At 40.6% G+C, this 24,270-nt stretch overlaps 3 protein-coding genes across 3 annotated transcripts; all 3 read right to left on the reverse strand.

The window, feature by feature from the left end:
* Positions 1 to 8,297: 8,297 nt before the first annotated feature.
* LOC120359240 lies at positions 8,298 to 11,269 on the reverse strand. The gene is made up of 3 exons (XM_039456052.1): positions 9,326 to 11,269; positions 9,230 to 9,240; positions 8,298 to 9,054 (listed from the first exon to the last, which is right to left on the reverse strand). The coding sequence occupies exons 1-3, from the start codon at positions 11,267 to 11,269 to the stop codon at positions 8,298 to 8,300; spliced, it is 2,712 nt and encodes a 903-aa protein (XP_039311986.1).
* Positions 11,270 to 11,281: 12 nt separating this feature from the next.
* On the reverse strand, positions 11,282 to 12,076 carry LOC105197125. Its single transcript, XM_039456053.1, has one exon. It carries the CDS (start codon positions 12,074 to 12,076, stop codon positions 11,282 to 11,284), a length of 795 nt encoding a protein of 264 aa, XP_039311987.1.
* Positions 12,077 to 12,154: 78 nt separating this feature from the next.
* LOC120359241 lies at positions 12,155 to 13,408 on the reverse strand. Its single transcript, XM_039456054.1, has one exon. It carries the CDS (start codon positions 13,406 to 13,408, stop codon positions 12,155 to 12,157), a length of 1,254 nt encoding a protein of 417 aa, XP_039311988.1.
* Positions 13,409 to 24,270: the final 10,862 nt, after the last annotated feature.

Raw genomic sequence — 24,270 nt, forward strand, 5'->3', positions numbered from 1 at the left:
GTTCAGTCAGCGAGGCATATCGTTCGCCTCGCCTATCGCTTTCGTTTACGCATCTCGTCGTGCTGCGCTAACCGCGATTATGTTTGGTTTCCCTTTTTTCTTTTTCTCTGTCTCGGAGTAATACACTCTCCTGCGTTTCGAAACTAGCGTTCCGAGGCGGGCGGTATGTTCGCGATCAAACCAACCAAACAATCTTGTATATTTTTTTTGCGTCCTGTAGATTTAAGTTTCAAAATTCAAGCTGTTACTTTCAGTATTTCTTATGTACCATCGATTATCTCGACCAGCTTCGGTGCTGTTATTATTTACTTGTGTATACGGAGTCGAGTGTTCGGTCGCTCCGTTCTCTATCACGCGCTAACAGCGGGGACAACTCGGCGGGAAGATCGTGACAAAATATTGAGATTCTTCTCCTAAGACGCTGGCCACGGTCATCTTGTTAGACCAGTCAGCCAATTAGACGATTTCCCGCGGAAAGATCTTTCCCCCGAATTGTTCCCGTCGATCGGTCGCTCTGCCGAAGATCTCGCCGCTCAACCAGACTCTCAGAGTGATTCGACCGAGAACGATCGCAGTTAAAATCGCGCCGCAACCGTGAGATTGAAAATTGATATATTACTGACCGACGCTGGTCGGTACTTGTGTATGAAAGCTGCAGACAAATTTGTTAACGCCAGTGAGACAATTTAACAAATAAAGGTGTTTCGCGAAATTTGGGCAGTGGACCTATTGAGTCGTTCTTTCAATCTCCAGCCTCGCGCATTTAAATCCCGCACGCTCGCGGAGCAGCTGATCGCGGTCGATCCTCGTCGCGCCTCTCGGCTCACTCGAACGCTGTCGCGCTCAGCGGCAGGACAACGGCCAGCTGCGCAGTACTTAACTTACGCGCCTCACTCGCGCTCACTCGAGCTCGCCCGGCAAACTCAAGTTCGCGCACGTTCTCTCGGCAACGTGCAGTCGCGAACAACATGCATGTTTCATTGTACACATTTTAAAACAAAATTATTAACATTAATTGCTGAACTATTTATTAAAACTTGATGCATGTTTGTAAATAATATTTTATCTCGAAAAATTAACAAAAGTTTTAATAATTATATGTATAAGGCAGCCCAAAATTTATCAAACAAATATGTAAAAAAAAAAAAATTTTTTAATAAAATATATACTTTATATTGTAAAAAATGTTTAAAATTTATTTTTATCCATTATTTTATACATTAATGATTTTAAGCTTAATTTATAATTTTAATATATATAAGCATTTAAAGGTTTAAAATTCTCATCTGTATGATACCATAGAAATTTTTGGCTACATATTGATTTTTTGAAAGTAACCTTCCAGATGGCGATACTAACGCTGGTATAGTGAAACACATTTTCTTTGATGGTTTTTAGAATGTAGACTTGCTCATCGAACGGCGAACGTCATTAGTTCTTACTGTAGGTCCAACCAATTAAGCATCGAACCATCTAAGCATCGAAGAAAATGTGTTGCAACCTTTTAGCTCACGACTGTACATATTTTTAATATAGGAGTTTGATTATCCTGATCTGTTCATGCCAAAGACGCACCAATGACTTCTATGCCTCTTAAAGAGCCTGATATTAATGAATTAAATCCATATTCATATAATTCATGCCCTGCATGTCAAAATAATGACCAAGCAACAGGTGCATATATTTGCTTTTTATGTAAAAACAATGTACATGCATTGCCTGAATGTTCTGTACCGTTTAGAGATGCTGAAGAAGGTTATGGTCAACTTCGCATATGTATGATGTGCAAAGATATAGATAACATCAAAGACATTGTATCAAGTCATGAAATCGAGAATTGGTGTAAATTAGAAACAGAATCTAATAAAACTAATGCATTATATCTCGATAAAAGTAAACATAAAATAGTGATTTTTTGACTTGTAAAAAAGCAATAAAAATACCCATTATAAAAAATGGCAATAATTTATCTATAAGATGTTTAAAAACAGATGATGATAACTACACTATCTCTAATACATGTGCATTTGATAGTATCTTTCAAATATTACTGGCAGCAGGACACAAATCAGATAACATTCGAACAAACATAAATAAAATAGCAGAAACCAATTTATTTTTAAAATTAATCGATAATACTATAAATAAAAATATCGACGTTTATTTGTATAAATTACGAGCGCAGATACTTTTGCAAATTTTTCCATTTCCCAACGTCGGTGATTGCAGGTATGTAAACTGTGAGACAAATGTCGGGTATTCAGCTGGCATACTTTTTAAAGACATACACCAAGTTTCGAAGAAACATCCCATTGTAACTCTGGTTGTGAGGTACGGTACAAAAAGTTGCCTGTAATACAAATTGAGGAATCGAAAATCATTCAAGACAATTTTGATGAAATTATAAGGAAGAGCGTTTCTTTGGAAGGCAAACAACCATACAAAAAACTGTCCTGGATTTGAAAAAACCACATTATCTGCAACAGGTATTATTTAGGGATGGGCAATTTTTCCAAAAAAATTAATTTTTTGAATCGATTCAAATCTCATCATCATAGACTTGAGAATCGATTCGACAAAAAATCGCCGTTTAAAGAATCGATCCATCAAAAATCGATCCTTTTATTTAATTTGATAAAATGTTTAATATTGTTCAAAATAATTACAAAATTTTTTATAATAGAATATTTTTGAGTAATTATAAACATTATAATTATAATTTATTAATATACTTTTATTGGTTGTGTAACGAACCGCCTTCCGACCCCCCCTCGGACCGCCGAACCGTCCGGCCGAACATCCGCCGGACGGCAATTAACATCGCATAGCGCCTAATAAATACTCTGATAACGGATCAAATACACGATTGCTCCCGCGCTCGCATCTCCGCGCGCACGCGCTCTCGTTCCCGCGCCGTCCGCAGCCATGCTCTGTGCGCGTGGCCCGAAATGGAAGATCCGAGAACGAGTGGCGGGGATGCTGCTGCCGGACCGCTCCGCCGTGACACGTCGCGCATCCCCGCGCCTCGATCCTCGGGTATATAAGGCGACGTTCGCCGGAGGCGAGCACGGTATAAATACAAGGGTATGCTCGTTCCGTGTCAGACCACTGCGCATTCCCACCACTTTTCCACATTTTGTCCAAGCTTACGTCACACTCGTATGAAGTCGGAATGAATCGGATATGATCGGTGGCGTGTTTCGCTCCGAATGTTCCGATGCTTCGATTCATTCATTACTTGTTTCGTAACCTTAAATATATTTTGTAAGGTTTTAAAGTGATATAATGGTGAGTGACTCGGTGTTAGTATATTTTTTGCATGCAAATCCAATGACTTGTAACGTGAAAGGTTGTGGAAACTATTTGGCAAAGTTTGAATAAAAAAAAATTGAAAGAAATTCAGTGAAATATTTTTCCTTCCCAAAAGATCCAGCGCTTTTCAATAAGTGGCGTCAAGCATGCGGAAAAAAAAATATTTTTTCAAAATATGGTATGTATACTTTTGTATAGTAATATGTACTATTTTTTTTTAACGTGCTGGTTTATCATCATGCATATTCTTATGAATAAAAATTTTGTTTGTTTAGCTAGGATATGCTCGAAGCATTTTTCTGATGCATGCTTTACGAAATCTTTACAACAACAACTATTGGAGTATTCTCCTTCAAGAGTTAGAAAGTTACGTCCTGATGCTATCCCAACGTTGCATCTTCCTGTAGTACTTCCACCAGCATCGAACAAAAATTTGTCATCTGTGAAAGCAGTCGATGAACTAATGACTCAGTCAGCATCAAAGGAAGGTTCATTAGCTGTGGAAGCAGTCGACGAAGTAATGACTCCGTCAACATCGAAGGAAAGTTCATTAACTGTAGAAGCAGTCGACGAAGTAATGACTCTGTCGACATCGGATGAAGTTTTGATAAATCTTGAAGAGACACCGACATCATCAAGTATGGAAGTTATGTCTTCAAAAATGTAAGTTATAAAGTACTAGCTGTTTATAGTATTTCTTTTTAACATAAAAAAACGAAGTTTATACAGAGAATTTAAATGTTATAAATATTTAAAATTATCATTCGGTCAATTTGCTGGTTTAAAATTAAAATGTACAAGTTAAATATAAAATAAATAGAAACAATATCCGAACTAATGAGATTAATAACATTAAAGTGATATTTGTGATGTTGGATTTGTTTCACTCTGCTGTTTCATATTAATATTACTATAAAAATTTTATTACTGTAAATGATTTATTATAGTTTTTTCACTATTTTCTTTTAGACATTGTCTGGAACTTCAAGTAGCCGAAATGAAGAAGACAATAGACAAATATGAGAAAGCGAGACCGAAAGATGAAAATAAACTCGTGGAAAGGAAAATGTACGAGTTACTGGGGAAAATGTTTAGTCCAGGACAAATACGGATGATATTGAATCCTTCACTACAGAAGATGAAATGGTCTTCCCAAGATATCGCACACGCGATATCCTTAAGATGTGTCAGCCCAAAGGCATATCGTTATTTGAAAGATGTTCTACAAATACCACTTCCAGGCCTTTCAACACTAAGAAGGTGGGCAAGCACAGTTGATGTTGAACCGGGTGTGCAATCCTGTGCGCTTTATTGTATGATTGCAAAAAGTAAAAGCATGTCAGATATTACAAGACTAATTGTGTTAACTTTTGACGAGGTTTATGTAAATAACAAAATTGCGATAGATCGCAAGTTAGAAAAAGTAGTTGGTTCCCATAAGACTTGTCAGTGTGTGATGGCAAGAAGTCTTTTTGCTTCTTGGAAACAACCCATTTATTATCAATACGATGAAGCAATAAATTCACAAATTCTCAACAATATTATATCACAATTGCATGACGCAGGTTATACTATAGTTGCTGTAACTAGTGATATGGGTCCGGGTAATCTTAAGTTATGGTCAGAACTAGATATAGGCATGCATCCCAAAAAGTCCTATTTTCAACATCCTACATGCAATAATTTAAAAGTATTTGTTTTCGCAGATGCTCCGCATCTTCTCAAGTTGCTGAGGAATCATTTACTCGACCAAGGGTTTATTTGGAGAGGGAAAACAATAGGGAAGGAAATATTACTTAAGTTGCTCTCTATTAATGCAAGAGATTTAAAAATTTGTCATAAAATTACTGCGTACCACTTAAATGTAAAAGGTTCTGAGAGACAGAAAGTTCTTCCTGCTGCACAAGTCTTATCCAACACAACAGCTTCCGCGATAGAATGGTGCGGCCATAAAGGTTACCTTCCGAATTTACCATGTCAGGAAACATCGTACGTTATTAGACTGTGTAATGACTGGTTTGATATTTTTAACGCGAAATCTATGTATGGTAAACATAAGGGAAAAAATGCGTATGGCATAAATATTAAAGATCAGAATGAAATTTTAAACAGCATGACGGCTTTTATTAACGAAATTCGGATTGGAAATCACAAAACTTTGTTATCTTTTCAAAAAGGCATTTTAGTCAGTAACACTTCTTTACAACAACTATTACCATACTTACAAGAGCATTACAACACTTCCGATTTTTTTATCACTTATTTGATAACGTACCGTCTCAATCAAGATGTATTAGAAAATTTTTTCTCATTTATACGTTTAATGGGATGTGCGTACAATCATCCAACACCTTTAGATTTTAAGTACCGATTAAAAAGATACATATTAGGTAAACATTTTAGGAATGTACTGTCAAATAAATCTAACGTTCAAGAAAGCAAATCGAATGAATCTGTTTTGGTATCTCCCCTTAGCTGCAATGTTGTTAAAGAAACTGTATTAACGGATATGCTTGCGTGTTATGTTGAAGAAGACGACATTACTGAAACTTATTATGAAGAAGAAGAAGTGTGTATTGACGAAACTCTACATGAAAAATCTGTTGTGTTAGATCCATGCGATATTATTCCTAATTATGATGAAGAACAGTTATTACAGGCATTAGAGGATTTTAATGTAAGCGAGGCTATCGAAGAAGAGGGTTTGAAATACATAGCCGGATACGTAGCGTTTAGGTTTAAGAATAAAGACCAAACATTAGGTATTGAAACGCGCCAATTAGAAACAACAAATAATCAAGACTGGTTACAATTTATTTCGAAAGGAAAATGTATATATTGTTACAATGTGACATGACAAATTGTTACAATGTGCACATATAGTAAATATTGAATTTAATAAATATGATGGATCTAATTTAAATAAAGAACAATTTATATTTAAAAAATTATTAAAAATAGTACAACCAAAATTAAAAATAAAAATTCTAAAAGAAGCGTTACTATGCCTTATTAGAACTAGGACATATATTAGAGTGCGTGAAATAAACCGAGCGATCACAACCGAAAATCATAGGCGAAAACAAAAAAAATGTCAAAATTTACAAATAAAAAATCTGTCTCTTAAATATTTGCATTTTGTTATTTTATATTTATTTTTCTTTAACTTTCTTGTTTTGTGTCACAATACATTTTCATTTTTACGTCTCAACTTACGCCACCGACCATTTTTTTCCAATAGTTTTCCGACCATCTTTGGTAATTTTTATTTCAAATTACAAAATTTATATTACATTAATTATTCGTATTTTTTTAATTATAATTCTACATTACACACTTTATATTTTATATTTTTATATTATATGTTTACGAAATAATTTTTTTTCATAAATAGTCAAAATGTCTGCTCAAAATGCTTTCATAAATTAATACTACAGAATCGCTGTTTAAAATTGCCGCTTAGTGTGACGTAAGCTTGGCCAAAGTTCCTGATTGGCGCTTTCGGAAATATGCGCAAGAGCATACCCTTGTATTTATACCATGGAGGCGAGCACCAGTCCGCTCTTGGCCGACCTACCGACCAGAAGCTCCCCAGGTTGCGACCGAGATCGAGCGCCTCAGTTTCTGCTGAGACACTTGGCTCGCAGCCGACTCCGCTCCCCATTCCGCTTCCGCTTTCCGACCCGCTGCCTGGGCTCAAGTGAAACTTGGGCCCTGTCAAGATACTTGACGACAGCGCGATCCTCTCCGCCGCCCAAGCTCGACGCTGCCTCGCGTAAGGGGATACGGTGCTCCGTGCTTCCACCAAGCACTTGGCGTGAGGTAGTATCCTCCGGCGATCTCGACAGCGGTATTAACCGCCTCGCGACGGTCCGCGCGAACCACTGACACCGACCGCACGGATCCGTGCGTGTGTACGCGCCCCGTCTTACCGCACCACGCACCGCGTCGCGTCGGTTTCACGGCCATTATAACAAGGTCGCCCGGCTTCTGGGAAAATATCGCGACAGCGTTCCACGAAACGCGTCTCGGGTAGCAGGTGTGTCATGTAAATAAGTTTGTACATAGATTTCCGTGCTTTTGTCCGCGAAATATCGTCCGTCCGCGCATTAGACTAAGTTCCGCGATTTGTCACCGACCGATCGTGTCATTGCACGTTTGTTATAACTGCACCGCCGACCGTATTATAAGAGACCTGTATATTTTCACGAGGCGTAGGCTGGCCTCGCCGCATTCACAATAAACGCTGTTTTATCACACCAACCAAAACGCCTTCTAATCTCTTCAGGCGACCTTTCGCGCCCGTTCCCGCAACGTCGACCGTCCGTGCGCGAAGTACGGTCGTTATAGTTGTTAATTTTATATGTATACATATACATATATATTACACTTTGGAAATCATTGCACAAATTAAGAGAAGATTTTTAAGAGAATAATAAAATGTTTTCTTTTCGCAAGCTAAATGTTGTATGCACGGTGAAGAACTCGTTCACACTCGTTTTTACGTTTTGATGACAATTTTATTAAATTTTGAATTTACACTGAACGCGTTTCTCGCGTTCTTACGTATCGAATTTATAGTTTCGCTCGCGTTTCACTCGTTAGGAATATTGCTAGTTGCCAACGTTATTGTTCGCACGAGACGAATGCTCTAGCAGAATCGAGGAAATAATGTCTTATCGCTTGAGGAAGTATCGATTTTTATAGATCCTCGGAGACTCACGCGATCCCACCACTTCGCCGGCAACGAATCCGTAAGCGATCCTTCTGTCTGAGTGTCGCGCACAGCCGAGATCGCGCCAACTCTGGCGCCCGCACGTCCGAGACATGTCCGAACATGTTGAGCGGTATCGCGCGGAACTTGCTCGATTTTATACTTATGTTATTCTACGCAACATACTCCCCTGTTGAGAGGGTACACCGATTAATAACGCAATTACAGCCGGGATGTTTCATGACAAAATTTGAGTACAATATTTACGCAGTCAAGGCTCAATTGGCAATATGTATAGTAACGCCGTTGATCGCTTTATCTCACCGCTCACAGTTTTAATGGTAGCGGCTCGTGATATCCCGTCGTCGCCAGGATGTAATCTGGTAATTCTTCCCAAGTTCCATTGTGCGCACGGAGCTGTTTTGTCCTTGATAAGTACGACGGCTCCAATCTCGAAACGCTGTCCCTCTTTGATCCATTTGCGACGGACTTGTAACTCGTTTAAATACTCGAGACTCCACCTCTTCCAGAAGTCTTGTCTCACCTTAGCAATATGTTGCCAAGTGGACAGACGGTTGTCTGAAATGCTCGTATAATCGTTTTCGGGCAACATGGTTAATGGTTTGCCGATTAAATAATGAGCGGGGGACAGTACTAATAAGTCGTTCGGATCGGACGAAATAGATGTAATTGGTCTCGAATTTAGAATACCCTCGACTTCTACAACGAACGTATTTAATTCCTCGAATGTAAACAAGGAATCACCAATTACTCGTTTGAAATGGTGTTTGAAACTCTTTACGGTAGACTCCCATAGCCCGCTGAAGTGGGGTGCTGCTGGCGGTATAAAATGCCAGGTGATACGGCGATCACTCGCATATTGTTGTATTAATTTTTTGTGTTCGTTCGAATTAAATACGGCATATAGGTCCTTCAACTGATTGTTCGCGCCAACAAAGTTAGTACCATTATCCGAGTATACGTGTTCCGGTAAACGCCTCGCCTCGCAGCGAATCGGCGTAATGCGGCTAAGAATCCATCGGAAGTTAAGTCACTCACTACTTCAAGATGTATCGCCTTAATCGTCATGCACACAAATACGCATACATAGACCTTGACACGTGTTTTATTGCGGTATTTTTTTTCTTTAATATAAAATGGGCCGCAGAAATCAATGCCTGTGTTTTGAAAGGGCGTGCTTACGCGTACGCGGGCTATCGGAAGATTGCCCATTTTATAATCGCTGTTATTGTGGTTAAATCGAATGCAACGCGTGCATGTACGGACGATTTTCCGTACTTGGTTACGGTCGTCCGGTAACCAAAATCTTTGCCGAAGAATGTAAAGCGTGGTTTGTATGCCTGTGTGGTAATGCTTCTCATCAATTTCGCGTATGATGCGATCGGTCAGGCTGTGTCGACTGGGAAGCAGAATTGGGTGTTTTTGCGCGAAAGTGAGGTCTGATTTTTGCAAACGTCCGCCCACGCGAATTAAACCGTACTCGTCAATAAACGGATTTAAATTGGCGAATTTACTCTTGTTAGTCGAAGCTCCATTTAATCTTTTAATTTCATCAGAAAATTGATCAGCTTGTAATATTTTTAGCACGCGTATTTCTGCTTTATTAATCTCTTCCGCTTGTAAGACCCCTGTGTGTTTATTTGGATGACGGACCCGGAGACAGTATGAAACGATTCTGATTAATTTGGAATAAGAAGAATATCTGTCGAGGATATCAAACTTAGTATGTTCGGAAATTAGGCAAGCATTCTTTTTTAATTCGGGTATTTCGGGTATCCGAATAATTTCGTTGGGCCATTCAACTTCATCCTTGCTCAACCATGATGGTCCCGTAAACCATGTTTGATTTCGCAAAAAATCGTGTGGCAATTGACCCCTCGAAATAGCGTCGGCAGAATTTTCCTCTATTCGAACGTGTCGCCATTCGTGTGACTCAGTAAATTGTCGAATGCTCGCGACGCGGTTAGACACGTAAGTTTTTAACAAATGGGGGGCTGTATTCAACCAGTGAAGCACAATGGTAGAATCGCACCAAAAGATAATCTTATTGAAATTGATGTTCAATGTGCCTTTTACTTCCCGAAATAACTGTGCTAATGTTAATGCTCCGCACAGCTCGAGTCGTGGAATCGTGACGGTTTTCAAGGGTGCAACTCGCGATTTCGCGCATAGAAATTTTGCCACGGTTTTCTGATTATTAGATGAACGTATGTATATGCATGCCCCGTAGCCGATACTACTGGCGTCACAAAAACCATGCAATTGCACATCGTGATACCCTTCAATTAATAATTTACGGTCAACCGAAATCTTATTTATAGATTCCCATTGTCTAGCGAAATTAGACCATTCGGTATAAATACTTTGCGGAATGGATTCATCCCAATGTACACCGCTACGCCACACGTCTTGCATTAATTTTTTGATATACAAGATAACTGGTCCTACTAAACCCAACGGATAGTAAAATTTTGCGATTTCTGATAATACCTTTCTCTTCGTCACCCTTTCCGTGATCTCGATTGATCTTGTTGCGTAATATAATTTATCGTTTTTCGCGCTCCATGTGATGCCTAGTGTTTTTAGATCACGATCAATGCGGATAGTGAAACTCTCGTGCAACGCGGTAGACTCTAAGTCATGGATTATGCGTTCGTCATTCGATGCCCATTGTCTTATCGTAAAACCGCCCCGTGCTAACAACGCGATGATATCGTCTCGTATTATTCGGGCTTCCTTGATCGTTTCGGAACCGGTTAATAAATCGTCTACATATAAGTGTGATTTTAAAACTCCGGCCGCCTTAGGAAATGATTGATATTCGTCCTCTGCAAGTTTTTGTATGGTACGGATTGCCAAAAATGGCGAGGATGATACACCGAAAGCTAATGTATTCAATTGCAACGTTTCTATCTTGCCATCTCTACGCCATAGAATCTGTTGAAAGTGTCGATCCTGTTCATGTACTAGCACTTGGCGATACATTTTTTCTATATCCGCTGTTATAACATAATTGTACGTACGGAACCGAATCAAATGTGATATTATTTTATCTTGTATGCTTGGACCCGTCATTAACACGTCATTTAACGATACGCCATTGTCAGACTTAGCAGAGGCGTCGAACACTACTCGCACCTTTGTAGTATTGCTTGTATTTTTTATCACCGCGTGATGCGGCATGTAAAACCCGCTTTCGTCAGAATTTGTTACCCACGACATATGTTTTAGATTTCAGTACTCATTTATTACCTGCGCGTATTCATTCTTTAAATTTGCATCTGTATCAAGTTTGCGCTCTAACGACAATAGGCGTTTGAGTGCCATTTTACGTGAATTTCCGAGACGTTTATTTGTAATGCCGAATGGCAACCGAACTGTATATCGCCCATTAACGTCGCGAGATACCGTTCTTATAAAATGCGACTCACATTCGACTTCCTCCTCTGTTTGCGGTTTATTTAATCCGATCTCTTCGATTTCCCAAAACTTTTGTATCAAATCCTCCAAAGGCGTTAAATGGCATGTTACAGCCCTTCCCGATTTTTGCGATGATGTGCCACCAGCGATTATCCATCCTAATCGCGTTTTTTGTAAGTATAAGTCATATCCCTCACGGGACAAATTTATCTGACCAATAGCGAACAACGATAGTAACGCTCCCGAGCCAATCAGTAAATCAACATGTCGCGGTAAATGAAAATCCGGATCTGCTAATCTGATATTTGACGGTATCTTAACTGAATTGCGCGGAAAGGTTTCAGACGGAACTAAATCTGTTATAGTCGGAATTGTCAAACAGGTCAATTCTTTAGAAAAGTTATCATGTATAGATTGAATTGTAATTCGTACTATGCCCTTTGATTTAGTATTCATGCCATTGATCGCGCTAATTGGCGAAGAATGTGCCGTCACTTCTTCCTTCAAATATCTCGCGATCGATTCTGTTAAAAAGTTCGCGGAAGCGCACGTATCTAGTAGAGCACGACATTTTATTGGACCGTGTTTGCCGCCACGTATGTATACCATTGCGCTCGTCATTAGATGTGGCGCTGATACGTGCAATGACACGAGACTCGTGGTCTTACCGTTGCTCGCTTCAATTAGTCAATCGGTTTGAACGGAGGTGGATTTTGATTTGCCTGATTTATGCGTGTTCGCGTAATTATCAATATGGAGAAACGAATTATGACGTTTGTTGCAAATAGAGCAATTGGAAAAGTTGCAAACATTGCCCTTGTGCGACCGTAAGCAATTATAACAGAGTTTTGCGGTTTTTATCGCGTCAATACGTTTTTGCACCGGTAGTTGTTTAAATTTATCACACAAATGAAGAGGATGTCGACGATTTCTGCATATTATACAATTACGCGATGTATTTAACACGAATGCTTTATTTGGAGAAGAAGAGTATCGTTTTTTCTTTATCGGCGGTTCCCCTTTGCTCCTTTCCGCCTCCAATGTCTTAGTCCGTTCGCGCTTTGATGCGAAGACCGCGGATTTATATAAAAAATCGTATATTTGGTCGGGTTCCGGAAATGTTTCTCGTTCGAGAGAGTTTTCCCATCTTTCCGCCGTACTCTTCGGTAACTTGGTCTCTAAAACGTGCACAATCATTTCGGGCCCGACGGAAGCTCCCAATACGCTTAATGACGCGATATGCTGTTGTACGTCGTTCGCAAGTTTCGACAAACCGCTAGACGTTTCTTTCTCTAACACCGGTAGGTTTAAAATAGACGATAAATGTCGCGAAATGAGAATGCGCTTCACTTCATATGATCGTTCAAGTAACTCCCATGCCTTAGAATAATTTATATCGTCGGTTTCAAAGATTTTAATTTTATTGGCCGCTTCGCCCGTTAAAGCCGATTTCAAATAATGAAGCTTGTCAATGTCTGACAAGTCGGTCTGTGATCCGATCATATTCCGGAAGCTATTCTTAAACAAGAGCCAACTCTCAAATTTGCCATCAAAGGTCGGAAGCGAGGCTTCGGGCAGTTTGATACGCCGTTTTTTGGTCGAAGTAGCGAGTGAATTCTCATAGGCCCGATCTTCGTGGGAAGCGCTGGTACTAGCCTCGGATATATTTGACGCGAACAACCTATTTTTTATCTTAGCCGCAAGCAAATAATATCGTTCTTCAATATTTTCATATTCAGTTTGATGTGATTCATTTGGATCTAATTCGGTAAGCTCGTCGTTGAAGTCCTCATACGCGTGAAATAACTCAGTTACACGGTCTAAGCGTAATTTGATTAATGTATCGTCCGTTGTACCTTTGTCGAGGATATTATTGAGATTCGTGATTTTAGACTTTAAAGAAGTCCGTTTATTTATGAGTATTTTGGCTCTGTTTGCCATTGTTCACTGATTGAAATAACGAAACCGAACGACTTACTTGATTTTGTACTCTGCTCGTGTATGGTCCCCCTCTCGCTCGTGTGGCTCGTGGTAGTGGAGGGTCGTCTCTGGCTCGTTCCTCGTAGGTTACGTAACCTCGCGAACTCGTCCGTTCGCTTGCTCGTGGCTCGTTCGCGCGCTGGCTCGTGTACGCGCCGTCTCGTTGCTCGTATGCGTGCTGGCTCGTCGCTCGTTGACCGTGGGTCGCAAGACCTCACAAGAGGCACCAAATGTTGTATGCACGGTGAAGAACTCGTTCACACTCGTTTTTACGTTTTGATGACAATTTTATTAAATTTTGAATTTACACTGAACGCGTTTCTCGCGTTCTTACGTATCGAATTTATAGTTTCGCTCGCGTTTCGCTCGTTAGGAATATTGCTAGTTGCCAACGTTATTGTTCGCACGAGACGAATGCTCTAGCAGAATCGAGGAAATAATGTCTTATCGCTTGAGGAAGTATCGATTTTTATAGATCCTCGGAGACTCACGCGATCCCACCACTTCGCCGGCAACGAATCCGTAAGCGACTCCGCGATCCTTCTGTTTGAGTGGCTGTCGCGCACAGCCGAGATCGCGCCAACTCTGGCGCCCGCACGTCCGAGACATGTCCGAACATGTTGAGCGGTATCGCGCGGAACTTGCTCGATTTTATACTTATGTTATTCTACGCAACACTAAAATTACACTGATGTTAACAGAATTGACAAACGCGAAATACCTATACTGATGTATCAAATTATAAAATATCTATAATTTGACTCTCGGCTAAACTTTAAAACTAAATTTATAAGTAAATAAATACAAAAATATAGGTATGTTCTCAAAAAAAGTAATTTGTGCATTACAAATAAATTTTACTTACTTGAATTAATGATAATTTTAATATTAGCGTAAAGATATAGTTACAATAAGTGCATGTTAAATGTAATAAAGTTCAATTATTTAAGATCTATTAATGAAGAGAATGAAACGATTACTGTTTTACTCAGTTTTTCCACTGTCAGCAGCAGCCGAGAGAACACTCGATAGGTTCGGCACACTTTATATACGCGCAAACATTTGTTCCTACGGCGCGAAATAATCGCACGCATAAATAAACAACGACAGAGGCAGGCGTGTGTGTCTCATGTGAAGCAGCGTAAACGTGACTTCGCCGTTTACGATTCGGCGTCCTGAAAAAATCACGATAACGCAAAGATTCTTCTAGCACATTATCTTCAGGGAATTGATCATGAAACTTTTTCCCTAGGGCGGAAACATGAAAAGTGAAATTTTTACCATTAAAGTTAATAAAGAAATTTTCCATTTTTCACGTTTCCGCCCTAGGGAAAGTTTCATAATCGACCCCCAAAAGCTAATGTGAACTTAAGCAATATGTTTATTCTAAAAGGTGCCAATCTATCATATTTAAAGAATTTAAAAATAATAATCTAGAAAGCCTATCGCTTTTCAGTCGATTGCGATTGTTTAACATTGTATTACCGGTACGGGAAAAAAGGATCGTTCTGAAGGAACAGATGTTGCTAAAGTAGATAAATATTTGATGGCAATATTGCTTAAGTTCACATTAGTTCCTGAAGAATTCCAATACTGTATTGGATTTGTTTCTACAGGCAGAATATTTTGATTTAAATAATTTTTTAAAAGCAAACTTAATCCAGAACAATTTTTCGAAAAATCATTAGCCTTTAATGACCCGTGAGCGCTTCATATACTAGTAGAGTCGACTTTTACATGTTCATTCGTTTAATTTTTGTCATTCTCTTGTTCATTCTTTATCATGTCTTTAAGTAATTCATCAATTTTGTAAATTGCATTATAGTATGACAATTGATTTTCAAAGAATAATTTACCAAATCGTGGATCAAATATTGTCGCAATTGCATAATGCTCATTATTTTCAATATTACTGAATCTTGTACTAATTTCTTCTAAAATATACTTTTTTAAATGTTTTCCAATGTTAGAATCTGGATTTCTTGTTTTTGTTATCACGTAATAAATAAATCATCAAGAGGCGCGGTCGCGTCTCGTGCCAATTCAAAAAAAAAAGCAAGAAAGACCGACGCCTTTTTTACGCGAGTCAGCGAGTTCAAGCAAAACGAGATTATCAGATCTCAGCAACGGCTAAACCGATCAAGTTCAAAGTCGTCTTATTCGATAGCTTGGAAAAAATTGCATATATAAAAGTGTTTTTATTTTTTCTCTCCGCGCCGTACGAGCGGAGATATCGAGATGCAAATTCTAATCTCTACATTTTTCTGTAAGATACGTCTCCTTGGTCGTCGCCCTCAGGAATTCTCCCTTTCACATTTTCAACACAGTGTGGCGCTCGCTACTACACTATCAGCATCTATGCGGTCACGTGATGCACCATGTGATGTGCATCACGTAACCGCGATCATGATTGCGCGTATGACAAGTTTCCTAACCTGAATCGTCAATAATATCTCGATTTGCGGGGCAAACGACACATTTTTCTGCCGAATTCTTTCGCGTGGTGCAAAAAATTATTGTTGAATAAGCTTATTATTAATGAATATGTGCAGTTAAAAATATATATTTTGCATTAACTAGAGTCAATATTATTATATATTATACTCCTACGAGTGCTATGTATAAAATTTTTCGAGTGTCATAAGAAGATATAATTTACAAAGTGCACATGAATATGGTAATGAAACGAGGTTAATTAGATTGGATGCACTTTATTAAATCTATTTTTATCTTTCTATCTTTCTCCAATGCATATTTACCTTTCTCAGCAAAAATGTAGTTTGCTTTCTCAGGTTTGCCTCTAAGTCATGCTTTTTTAATTCTAGCGTTAATGTAAATGTATATTTTTAATGAATTGACGTTTGAAGCAAGTATCAAATAATTAAATAAAGATATAAAAATGATTTCAATGCCTGGTGTACGTGTAATTTTACAAGTTGAATCTCAGAGGCCTCAACGCTGCGTGTACTTTCTGGTTTCAGAAATTTGTAATTGGATTAATTAATAAGTAAAGTAAGTACATTTTGAATCCTGTTTATTAAAAAAGTTAATAAAGTAAGTGTAACTTTTACAATGTATATAGAGTTTACTGAAAACTAGTTAAAATAATACATGATATTAAACATGCTCGATGTGTTACAAAATGAATTATCTTTTATAAGAAAAAATATCTTTTATAAAACGCTCAGAAATATTATTAAATATTAGGTAACAGCGAGATTAACACATTTTATTTATTTACAATTAACATTTATTTTGTAACACAGCGAGCATATTTAATATCATGTATTATTTTAACTAGTTTAGTGAACTCAATATATATTGTAAGAGCTACACTTAACTTTGTTAACTTTAATAAACAGGATTTAAAATATACTTACCATACTTATTAATTAATCTAGTTACAAATTTCTAAAATCAGAGAGAATACGCAGCGTTGAGACCTCCGAGACTCAACTTGTAAAATTACACATATTTTTATATCTTTATTCAATCATTTGACACTTGTTTCAAACGTCAATTCATTCAAAATATACATTTACATTATGCTAGAGTTAAAAAAGACTTAGAGGTAGACCTGAGAAAAAGCAAACCACATTTTTGCTGGGAAAAATATGCAGTGGAGAAAGATAGAAAGATAAAAATGAAGTTAATAAGGCTCATCCAATCTAATTAGCTATGTTTCATTATCATATTCATATGCACTTTGTCAATCATATGTTATGACACTTGAAAAATTTTATACGTAGCATTCGTAGGAGTATAATATAATATTGACTCTAGTTAATGCCAAATATATATTTTTAACTGCATATATTTATTAATAATAAACATATCCAACACGTTTTTATACGAAACAAACGAATTCGGCTGAAAAAAGTGCATAATATATAATCTTGTCTATACAAGAGACATATTATTTATTGTGGATGGGAGTTGAGGTTAATTATAATCACATAAGCAGTTTTTGATTTGCTTGGTGTGTATATATATATATATATATATATATATATGTATGTATACATACGCACGCACGCACGCACGCACGCACGCACGCACGCACGCACGCACGCACGCACACACACACACATACACACATACACATTATAATCTTACTTGTAAGTTGAAATCATTGGCGCTGCTAAATGTCTAACTATAATCTAAAATAAAATGTTGTAAAACAGCAGCGCCAATTTTTGTATAAAAATTTTTTATTTTAATAAAACATTCTCATTTCTGTTTAATTCTTTGAGATTAAATGTTACATATTTCATTGAAACTTTTTTAAATTAAGTACATCCACTTAGGTTAAAACAGAAAAATGTTTCAATAAAAATACACACACAGTATCACTTGAATTTTATTTAAAAAGGAGTTAAAGATACCGCTACTTGGGTTTTACTTAAAAAATAAATATTCTATTACTTGCATTTTATTCGTTAAAAGTAATACAATAGTTATTTCAAACAACAATATATTCTCTTTATAATTGGCGCAATTTAAAGATTTCATACATTTTTTGGAAAAATACATTTAGATTGAATTAAAAAATAGTACCACTTGAGTTTTTAAAAAAAATTATAGATAAGGTGCGCGCGCGCACACATAAATTGGCACCTTTCTTTTACCTTTTTTTGAAAAGGTAATTTTGTACTGATAGGAATGGCCTTACGGATTGTAAAATATTTTTTGCCAGATATTTCTGTAATTATCATTTCAAAAGGTTTTAACATTTTCAATATTTCGTTAATAGTCGCTACCTCAAACGCAGATATCATGAGCGGAGAATTGCGCTGATTAATCAAAACTGTACTCACATGATCAATTATTTGCACGAATCTTTCAAGCATATAATAAGTAGATGACCATTGCGTAGGAACTTGCTGAATTAATTTCAAAAGAGTTCCCAAAACGCTTTGACTTTTACGAAGTTCATCCGTCGCAACAACGCTATGTTTAAAGTAACTTACAATTGATTTAATTTTATCAATAAGTGGTTTTAACTCTAGTAATTTTTCAAACATTTTAGCAAGAATAAGATTTAGCAAATGCGCAAAACATGCAATATGTTTACTTTTGCTAAAAACAATTTCTACTGCTTTTATGATATTCGCTGCATTGTCTGTTACCACGGCTTGAATTTTACTTAATTGAATATTCCAATTCTTACAGATTGTACTTAGAACGGTTCTAAATATGTTGCAGTATGCCTTTCATCTAATTCATAAACTCCTATTGATACGGAATTCAATTCACCTTCTAACATAAAGTGAGCAGTTACACCCAAAAAACTGACTGTATTGAGAATTTCGGTCCACACATCACAGGTTAAGGTGATTGTAGTTGCAGTCGACAGTTTATTCATCGTGAGACGCGACAATACTTCATATTTATTGTCTATTAATTTCGTGAATTGTTTACGAGCGGGAATTTTGTAAAACGGAGCAATAATTTTTAAAAAGTATCGAAAGCCCTCCTTTCCGACAGTATTCAATGGCATATCTTTAGCAACCATATATAAAAGGACATTAGTTATTTCCGCTGCCTTAGCATCTCCTATAAATTAATGAGTAAAAAAATAATATACTTATTTATTATTGTTTACAAATATGTAAGATCATATAAAAAATAGCTAAAATTAATAAATAAGCATTGTTTTCAAAAATTGCTTCAAAGCGAATTTGTCTTTCTGAGTTACACGTATGTACAAATAAAATCAAGTATTATAAACAGATTTCAATATATGTGATAATCTGTTACAATTTATTTTCAATGTTAAAAGATTTTCCATAAAATTATATCTTACTATATATCTATCTTCATAAACTAGAAAATTTTAGTTTTAATTTATAAGATAATTTGTTTTGTCTCAATTGTATCATAATATTTAATATTATACAAATAATATCAAAATTATGTGTTGTGCATGTTATATGTTAAAGAATGTTATAACAAAACAATAAGTAAACATAGATTTTTGAATTGACCAGTTTGATGTAAATATAGCAGTTAATAAAAATCATAGATGTAATTTCAATTAAAAATAAAACATAAAATTTTAACAATCAATTATTGACTGTTCAGAAAAAACAACTTTGTAATTATTGCAAAGTATTTTAATACAATTGGTTCTTGCCCTTTAGTTTGTAAAAAACTGCCTTCCGACCCCCCCCACCCTGGACCGTCTAACCGTCCGAGCCGTCTGACCGAACATTCGCCGGATGGCAATTATCGGTGCATAGCGCCTAATAAAATAAACTACAACAGAGCGAACAAGCGATCGCTCCCGCGTTCGCATCTCCGCGCGCACGAGCTCTCGTTCCAACGCCGTCCGCAGCCACGCTCTACGCGCGTGGCTCGAAACGAAAGACCTGAGATCGAATGGCGGGGATGCTACCGCCGGACCGCTCCGCCGTAACACGTCGCACATTCCCTCGCCTCGATTCTCGGGTATATAAGGCGACGTTCGTCGGAGGCGAGCACCTTGTCCGCTTCTGACCGGTCCGCCGAATAGAAGCTCCCCAGGTTGCTACCGAGATCGAGTGCCTTGGTCTCTGCTAAGACACTTGGCTCGCAACCGACTCCACTTCCGACTCCGATTCCGCTTCCCGACTCGCCACAACGGGCTCAAGTGAAACTTGGGCCCTGTCAAGCCAAAGAGCGATCCTCTCCGCCTCCCGAGTTCGACGCTACCTCGCGTAAGGGGGTACGGTGCTGCGTACCGCACCGCCCCTAGCGCGGCGACCATGGTACTGGCGGGGCTCCCCCCGGCGGAATTCACGGCCGACGCTCTGGCCTGGTCATACGCCAGAGTGAAGGCCGTCCGCCTGCAGGGGGGAGTGGTTACCCCCAGGGTCGCCGCGCTATTACGGAAAAGAGCACGCCGGCGGGCCATGAGGGCTTGGCGAGAGAGCCTCGCCAACGACCCGCCGGCGGCAGGATCTCGGATCTTGGAGGCCGTCCTACCCCACTTGGACGAATGGGTGGACCGTCTTTGGGGCGTTTTGTCCTACCGGACGACACAGGTGCTCACCGGGCATGGCTGCTTCGGTGAGTACCTGTGCAGGATACGCAAAGAGCCGACGACGCAGTGTCACCATTGTGACGCTGACCGGGACTCCGCGCAGCACACGCTGGAAGACTGTCCAGCGTGGGAAGAGCTGCGCGGAGTCCTGCGAGAAGAAATAGGTGAGGACCTCTCCCTGCGGACCATCATTAACCAGATGGTCAGCAGGGAGAGGGCATGGGTCGCAGTTATCAATAGAGGTCCGGTGTCCACCTGTGTGGCAGCCCGGGGGAGCTCTATCGTAGATGTTACGATGGGCTCCTCTGAGGCGCACGGCGAAATTACCGAATGGTCAATCTCGGATGAGGAGACCTTGTCTGACCATCGGTATATAGTAATGGAGGTCTCCTCGCCGAATCCGGTAAGACAGCCGTGCGCCCGGCCTGAAAGGCCAGAAGGTGTCACCCCGCGATGGTCCCTGAAAAACTTTGACGGGGACATGGCGATGGCTGCTGCCATCGCTAAGTCCTGGGAAGTTTCCCCTGAGGAGGGCGACGTAGAAGAGGAGGCGGCCCAGGAGGCGATGTCGCAGGTCTGCGACACCGCCATGCCTCGGCCCCGTATGGGTGGGCCTCTTAAAAAAAAGGCCGTGTACTGGTGGACGCCGGAGATTGCGTCCCTTAGACAAGAGTGCAACTTCGCGCGTCGCCAGTACACGAGGTACCGTCGGAGAAGAAGGGTGGTGGAGAAAGAAGCGGCCCGGCTATAAGTGTACCGGCCCGCGAGGAAGGCCCTCCAGGCGGCCATTGCCAAATCCAAGGCCAATGCCTGAGGGGAACTGTTGGAAACCCTGGGCGGGGATCCGTGGGGGCGCCCGTACTGTCAGGAACAAGCTCCGACGGGCGGCGCCCCCTACAATGGAGTCCCTCGATCCGAAATTCCTAAGAGAAGTTGTTGCCGCCCTCTTCCCGACGGATCCAGAAGAAGAGGTCCGCCCCCGAGAAAATCGGGCCCTGATCAGGGAACGCACTTGGTGGTCGGAACACCTCAAGGTCACCGAGGGTAAACTGACCAGGGCCATCCAGAGGATGAGAAGAGAAAACGCTGCCCCCGGTTTCGATGGGGTTCCGGGGCGCGTAAGGGCTATTGCCCTCAGCGTTTTGGGGGACCACCTAAGGCATCTCTTCGACAGGTGCCTGCAGTTAGGGCGGTTCCCCACGCTATGAAAGGAAGCCGAGCTCGTCCTTATCCCCAAACAGGGGAGGCCCGCGGATGACCCCTCTGCCCACCGGCTTATCTGTCTGATAGGCGAGGTGGGCAAACTTTTCGAGAGGGTCATAGCGTCTCGCCTCGCGACGCATATGTCGACGGTAGGCCCCGACTTGGAGTACACCCAATTCGGCTTTTGGTCGGAAAGATCGACCGTTGGAGCGATCCAACGGTTGAGATTCCTGGTCGATCGCGCGGTGAACCGGGGCAGAGTGGTGTTGGTGATAAGTTTAGATATCGCCAATGTCTTCAACACCCTGCCCTGGGAGAAGATTAGGGAGGGCCTCCGAAGAAAGGGGGTTCCTCCCTACCTAGTGGAGACTGTCGGGGCCTAGCAACCGCGTGGTCGCCCTCAGGGACCGAGACGGTGCCACCATGCGCAGAGTGGTCAGCAGGGGGGTGCCACAGAGGTCGGTCCTAGGACCACTCCTGTGGGATGTAGGGTACGATCATGCCTGGATCACCGCCTCCTTGCGGGGGTTTCGTTGGTATGTTATGCCAACGATACCCTGGTCGTCGTCTTGGGTAGCACCTGGGGCGAGGCGAGACGCACCGCGAGGAACGGGCTCGGCATTATGCTGAGAAGGATCTGCCTCTTGGGCCTAAGAGTGGCCCTCAATAAAATGGTGGTGCTCTGGCTCGAGGGGCAAGGCGAGAAAGGCCCAGGCTTTAAAAGCCTTTTGGTAGAGGGCACTCGAGTCGAGGTGAAGTCTCAGATGAAGTATCTAGGACTGATCCACGACTCGAAGTGGGGCTTTCAGCCGCCAGGTTGGGCGCCGCTATCTCTAGTTTCAGCCGGTTAATGCCCAACCTGCGCGGTCCATCTGAGAGGGTACACCACCTCTACTGGGGGTGGTGCGGTCAATAACGATGTACGGGGCACCCGTGTGGTGTGGGGCCCTGGTGGCCAACAATAATAACATAAGGTTGCTCCAGAAGGAGCAACGTAAGATGGCCATTAGGGTCTCACGCGCGTACCGCACCATCTTTTGGGAGGCGGTGTGTTTGTTGGCGGATTCGCCTCCGTGGGCCTACGTGGTGTGTTTCCTCGCGGACACCCACGAGTGGAGGGAGGAACTTGCCCGCGGGGGCGAGCCTGCCACTTTAGAGATGTCAGAGGCTCGGCGAAGCCAGGCCCGCCCAGAGGTAATAGAGCACTGGCAGGAGCGTCTGCCCCACGCCAGGGCTAGTTTGAGGGTGGTCGAGACCATTGGGCCCGTTCTTAGGGAATGGATGGGCAGGGGGCACGGGGGTCTCTCGTTCCACGTGACGCAGGTGCTCTCCGGGCATGGGTGCTTCGGAGAGTACCTGCACGAGAAGGTTAGGCAGGAGGTCACCACGAAGTGTCACCACTGCCCAGAGGCGAGGGACACGGCGCAACATACCCTAGAGGTATGCTCGGTTTGGGCTGTCGAGCGCCGTGCCCTCGCCGACAGGATAGGGGCCGGTCTCAACTTCCCCACGGTGGTGGGGCGGATGCTCGCTAGTGCTGATGAATGGGCGGGGGCCTCCTTCTGCGACGCGGTCATGTTGCAGAAGGAGGCGGCAGAGCGGGCGCGGGAGGAGGTTTCCGACGCGCCGCCAAAGAGAAGGCGAAGGGGGGATGGGGGGAGCAAAAGGTTTCTGCAACATCAGCAGGGATCACCTCCTTCCCCTTAACGATAAAAACGCGGGCAGTGGGCAGGGAGAGGGTAAGTTTCGTCGCCCCCGTTCCTCCTAAATAGATGAATTTTATAATTTCTGAAATATAATTAATTGTATAATTAAAACAGTTATTTTATAGGCTAAATATTTAAAAACATACACCACACACAATAGTACGTTACAAGGAAATTAAAAAAAAAAAAAATGAAAAAAGTAAGATTCAAACCAGTAATATGCAGCATTGTAGTCAGGCGCCTTACCGACTAGGCTACGCTGCTTAGGTGTCAATCTGTTCTTACTACACGGTACATTACGCACACGTAAATCTTTAAACGCGTTTTTCTCGCGAATGCTTGAGAGGCGGGTCCTATTACTTTAGGATGAATTAGTGGGAGGATAGGTTTATAACATATATAAAGTTCAACGAAATCGGAGGGGACAATGTCTGGTGCTCCCCTTGTAAGAACAAAACATGGACCCTAGAATCGGACCCCAGGCATACCTGGCACGAACTGTACATATCTGTTACAAGAATGTGATATTAACGTCTACTATTAATGATAATTTTATAGACATTTACCCTATCAGGAAACAATATCTTTTAAATATTTAAAAAACGTTATAATAAAAAATAAATATTTAAGAAATATTTAAAAAACATTGTCTACTGATAGGGTAATAATAAATCAAATCATATTCTATTTTTATTTATTCATAATCATCAAGAACATGATCTGTCATTTGTTATCATGAACTCTATTATTCTTAATCATAAATGTATAATTTTTGAAATTCTTATTATTTATATTTAATTATATATAAACAAAATTAAATAAATAGCGCGCGCGTAACGCGCGCTTGTGTTGTTCTAGTGTTTATATAAATTAGAACATCAAAATCGATG

The sequence above is a fragment of the Solenopsis invicta genome, chromosome 12 (genome assembly GCF_016802725.1).
Source record: "Solenopsis invicta isolate M01_SB chromosome 12, UNIL_Sinv_3.0, whole genome shotgun sequence".
In the NCBI taxonomy this organism is placed as follows: domain Eukaryota; kingdom Metazoa; phylum Arthropoda; class Insecta; order Hymenoptera; family Formicidae; genus Solenopsis; species Solenopsis invicta.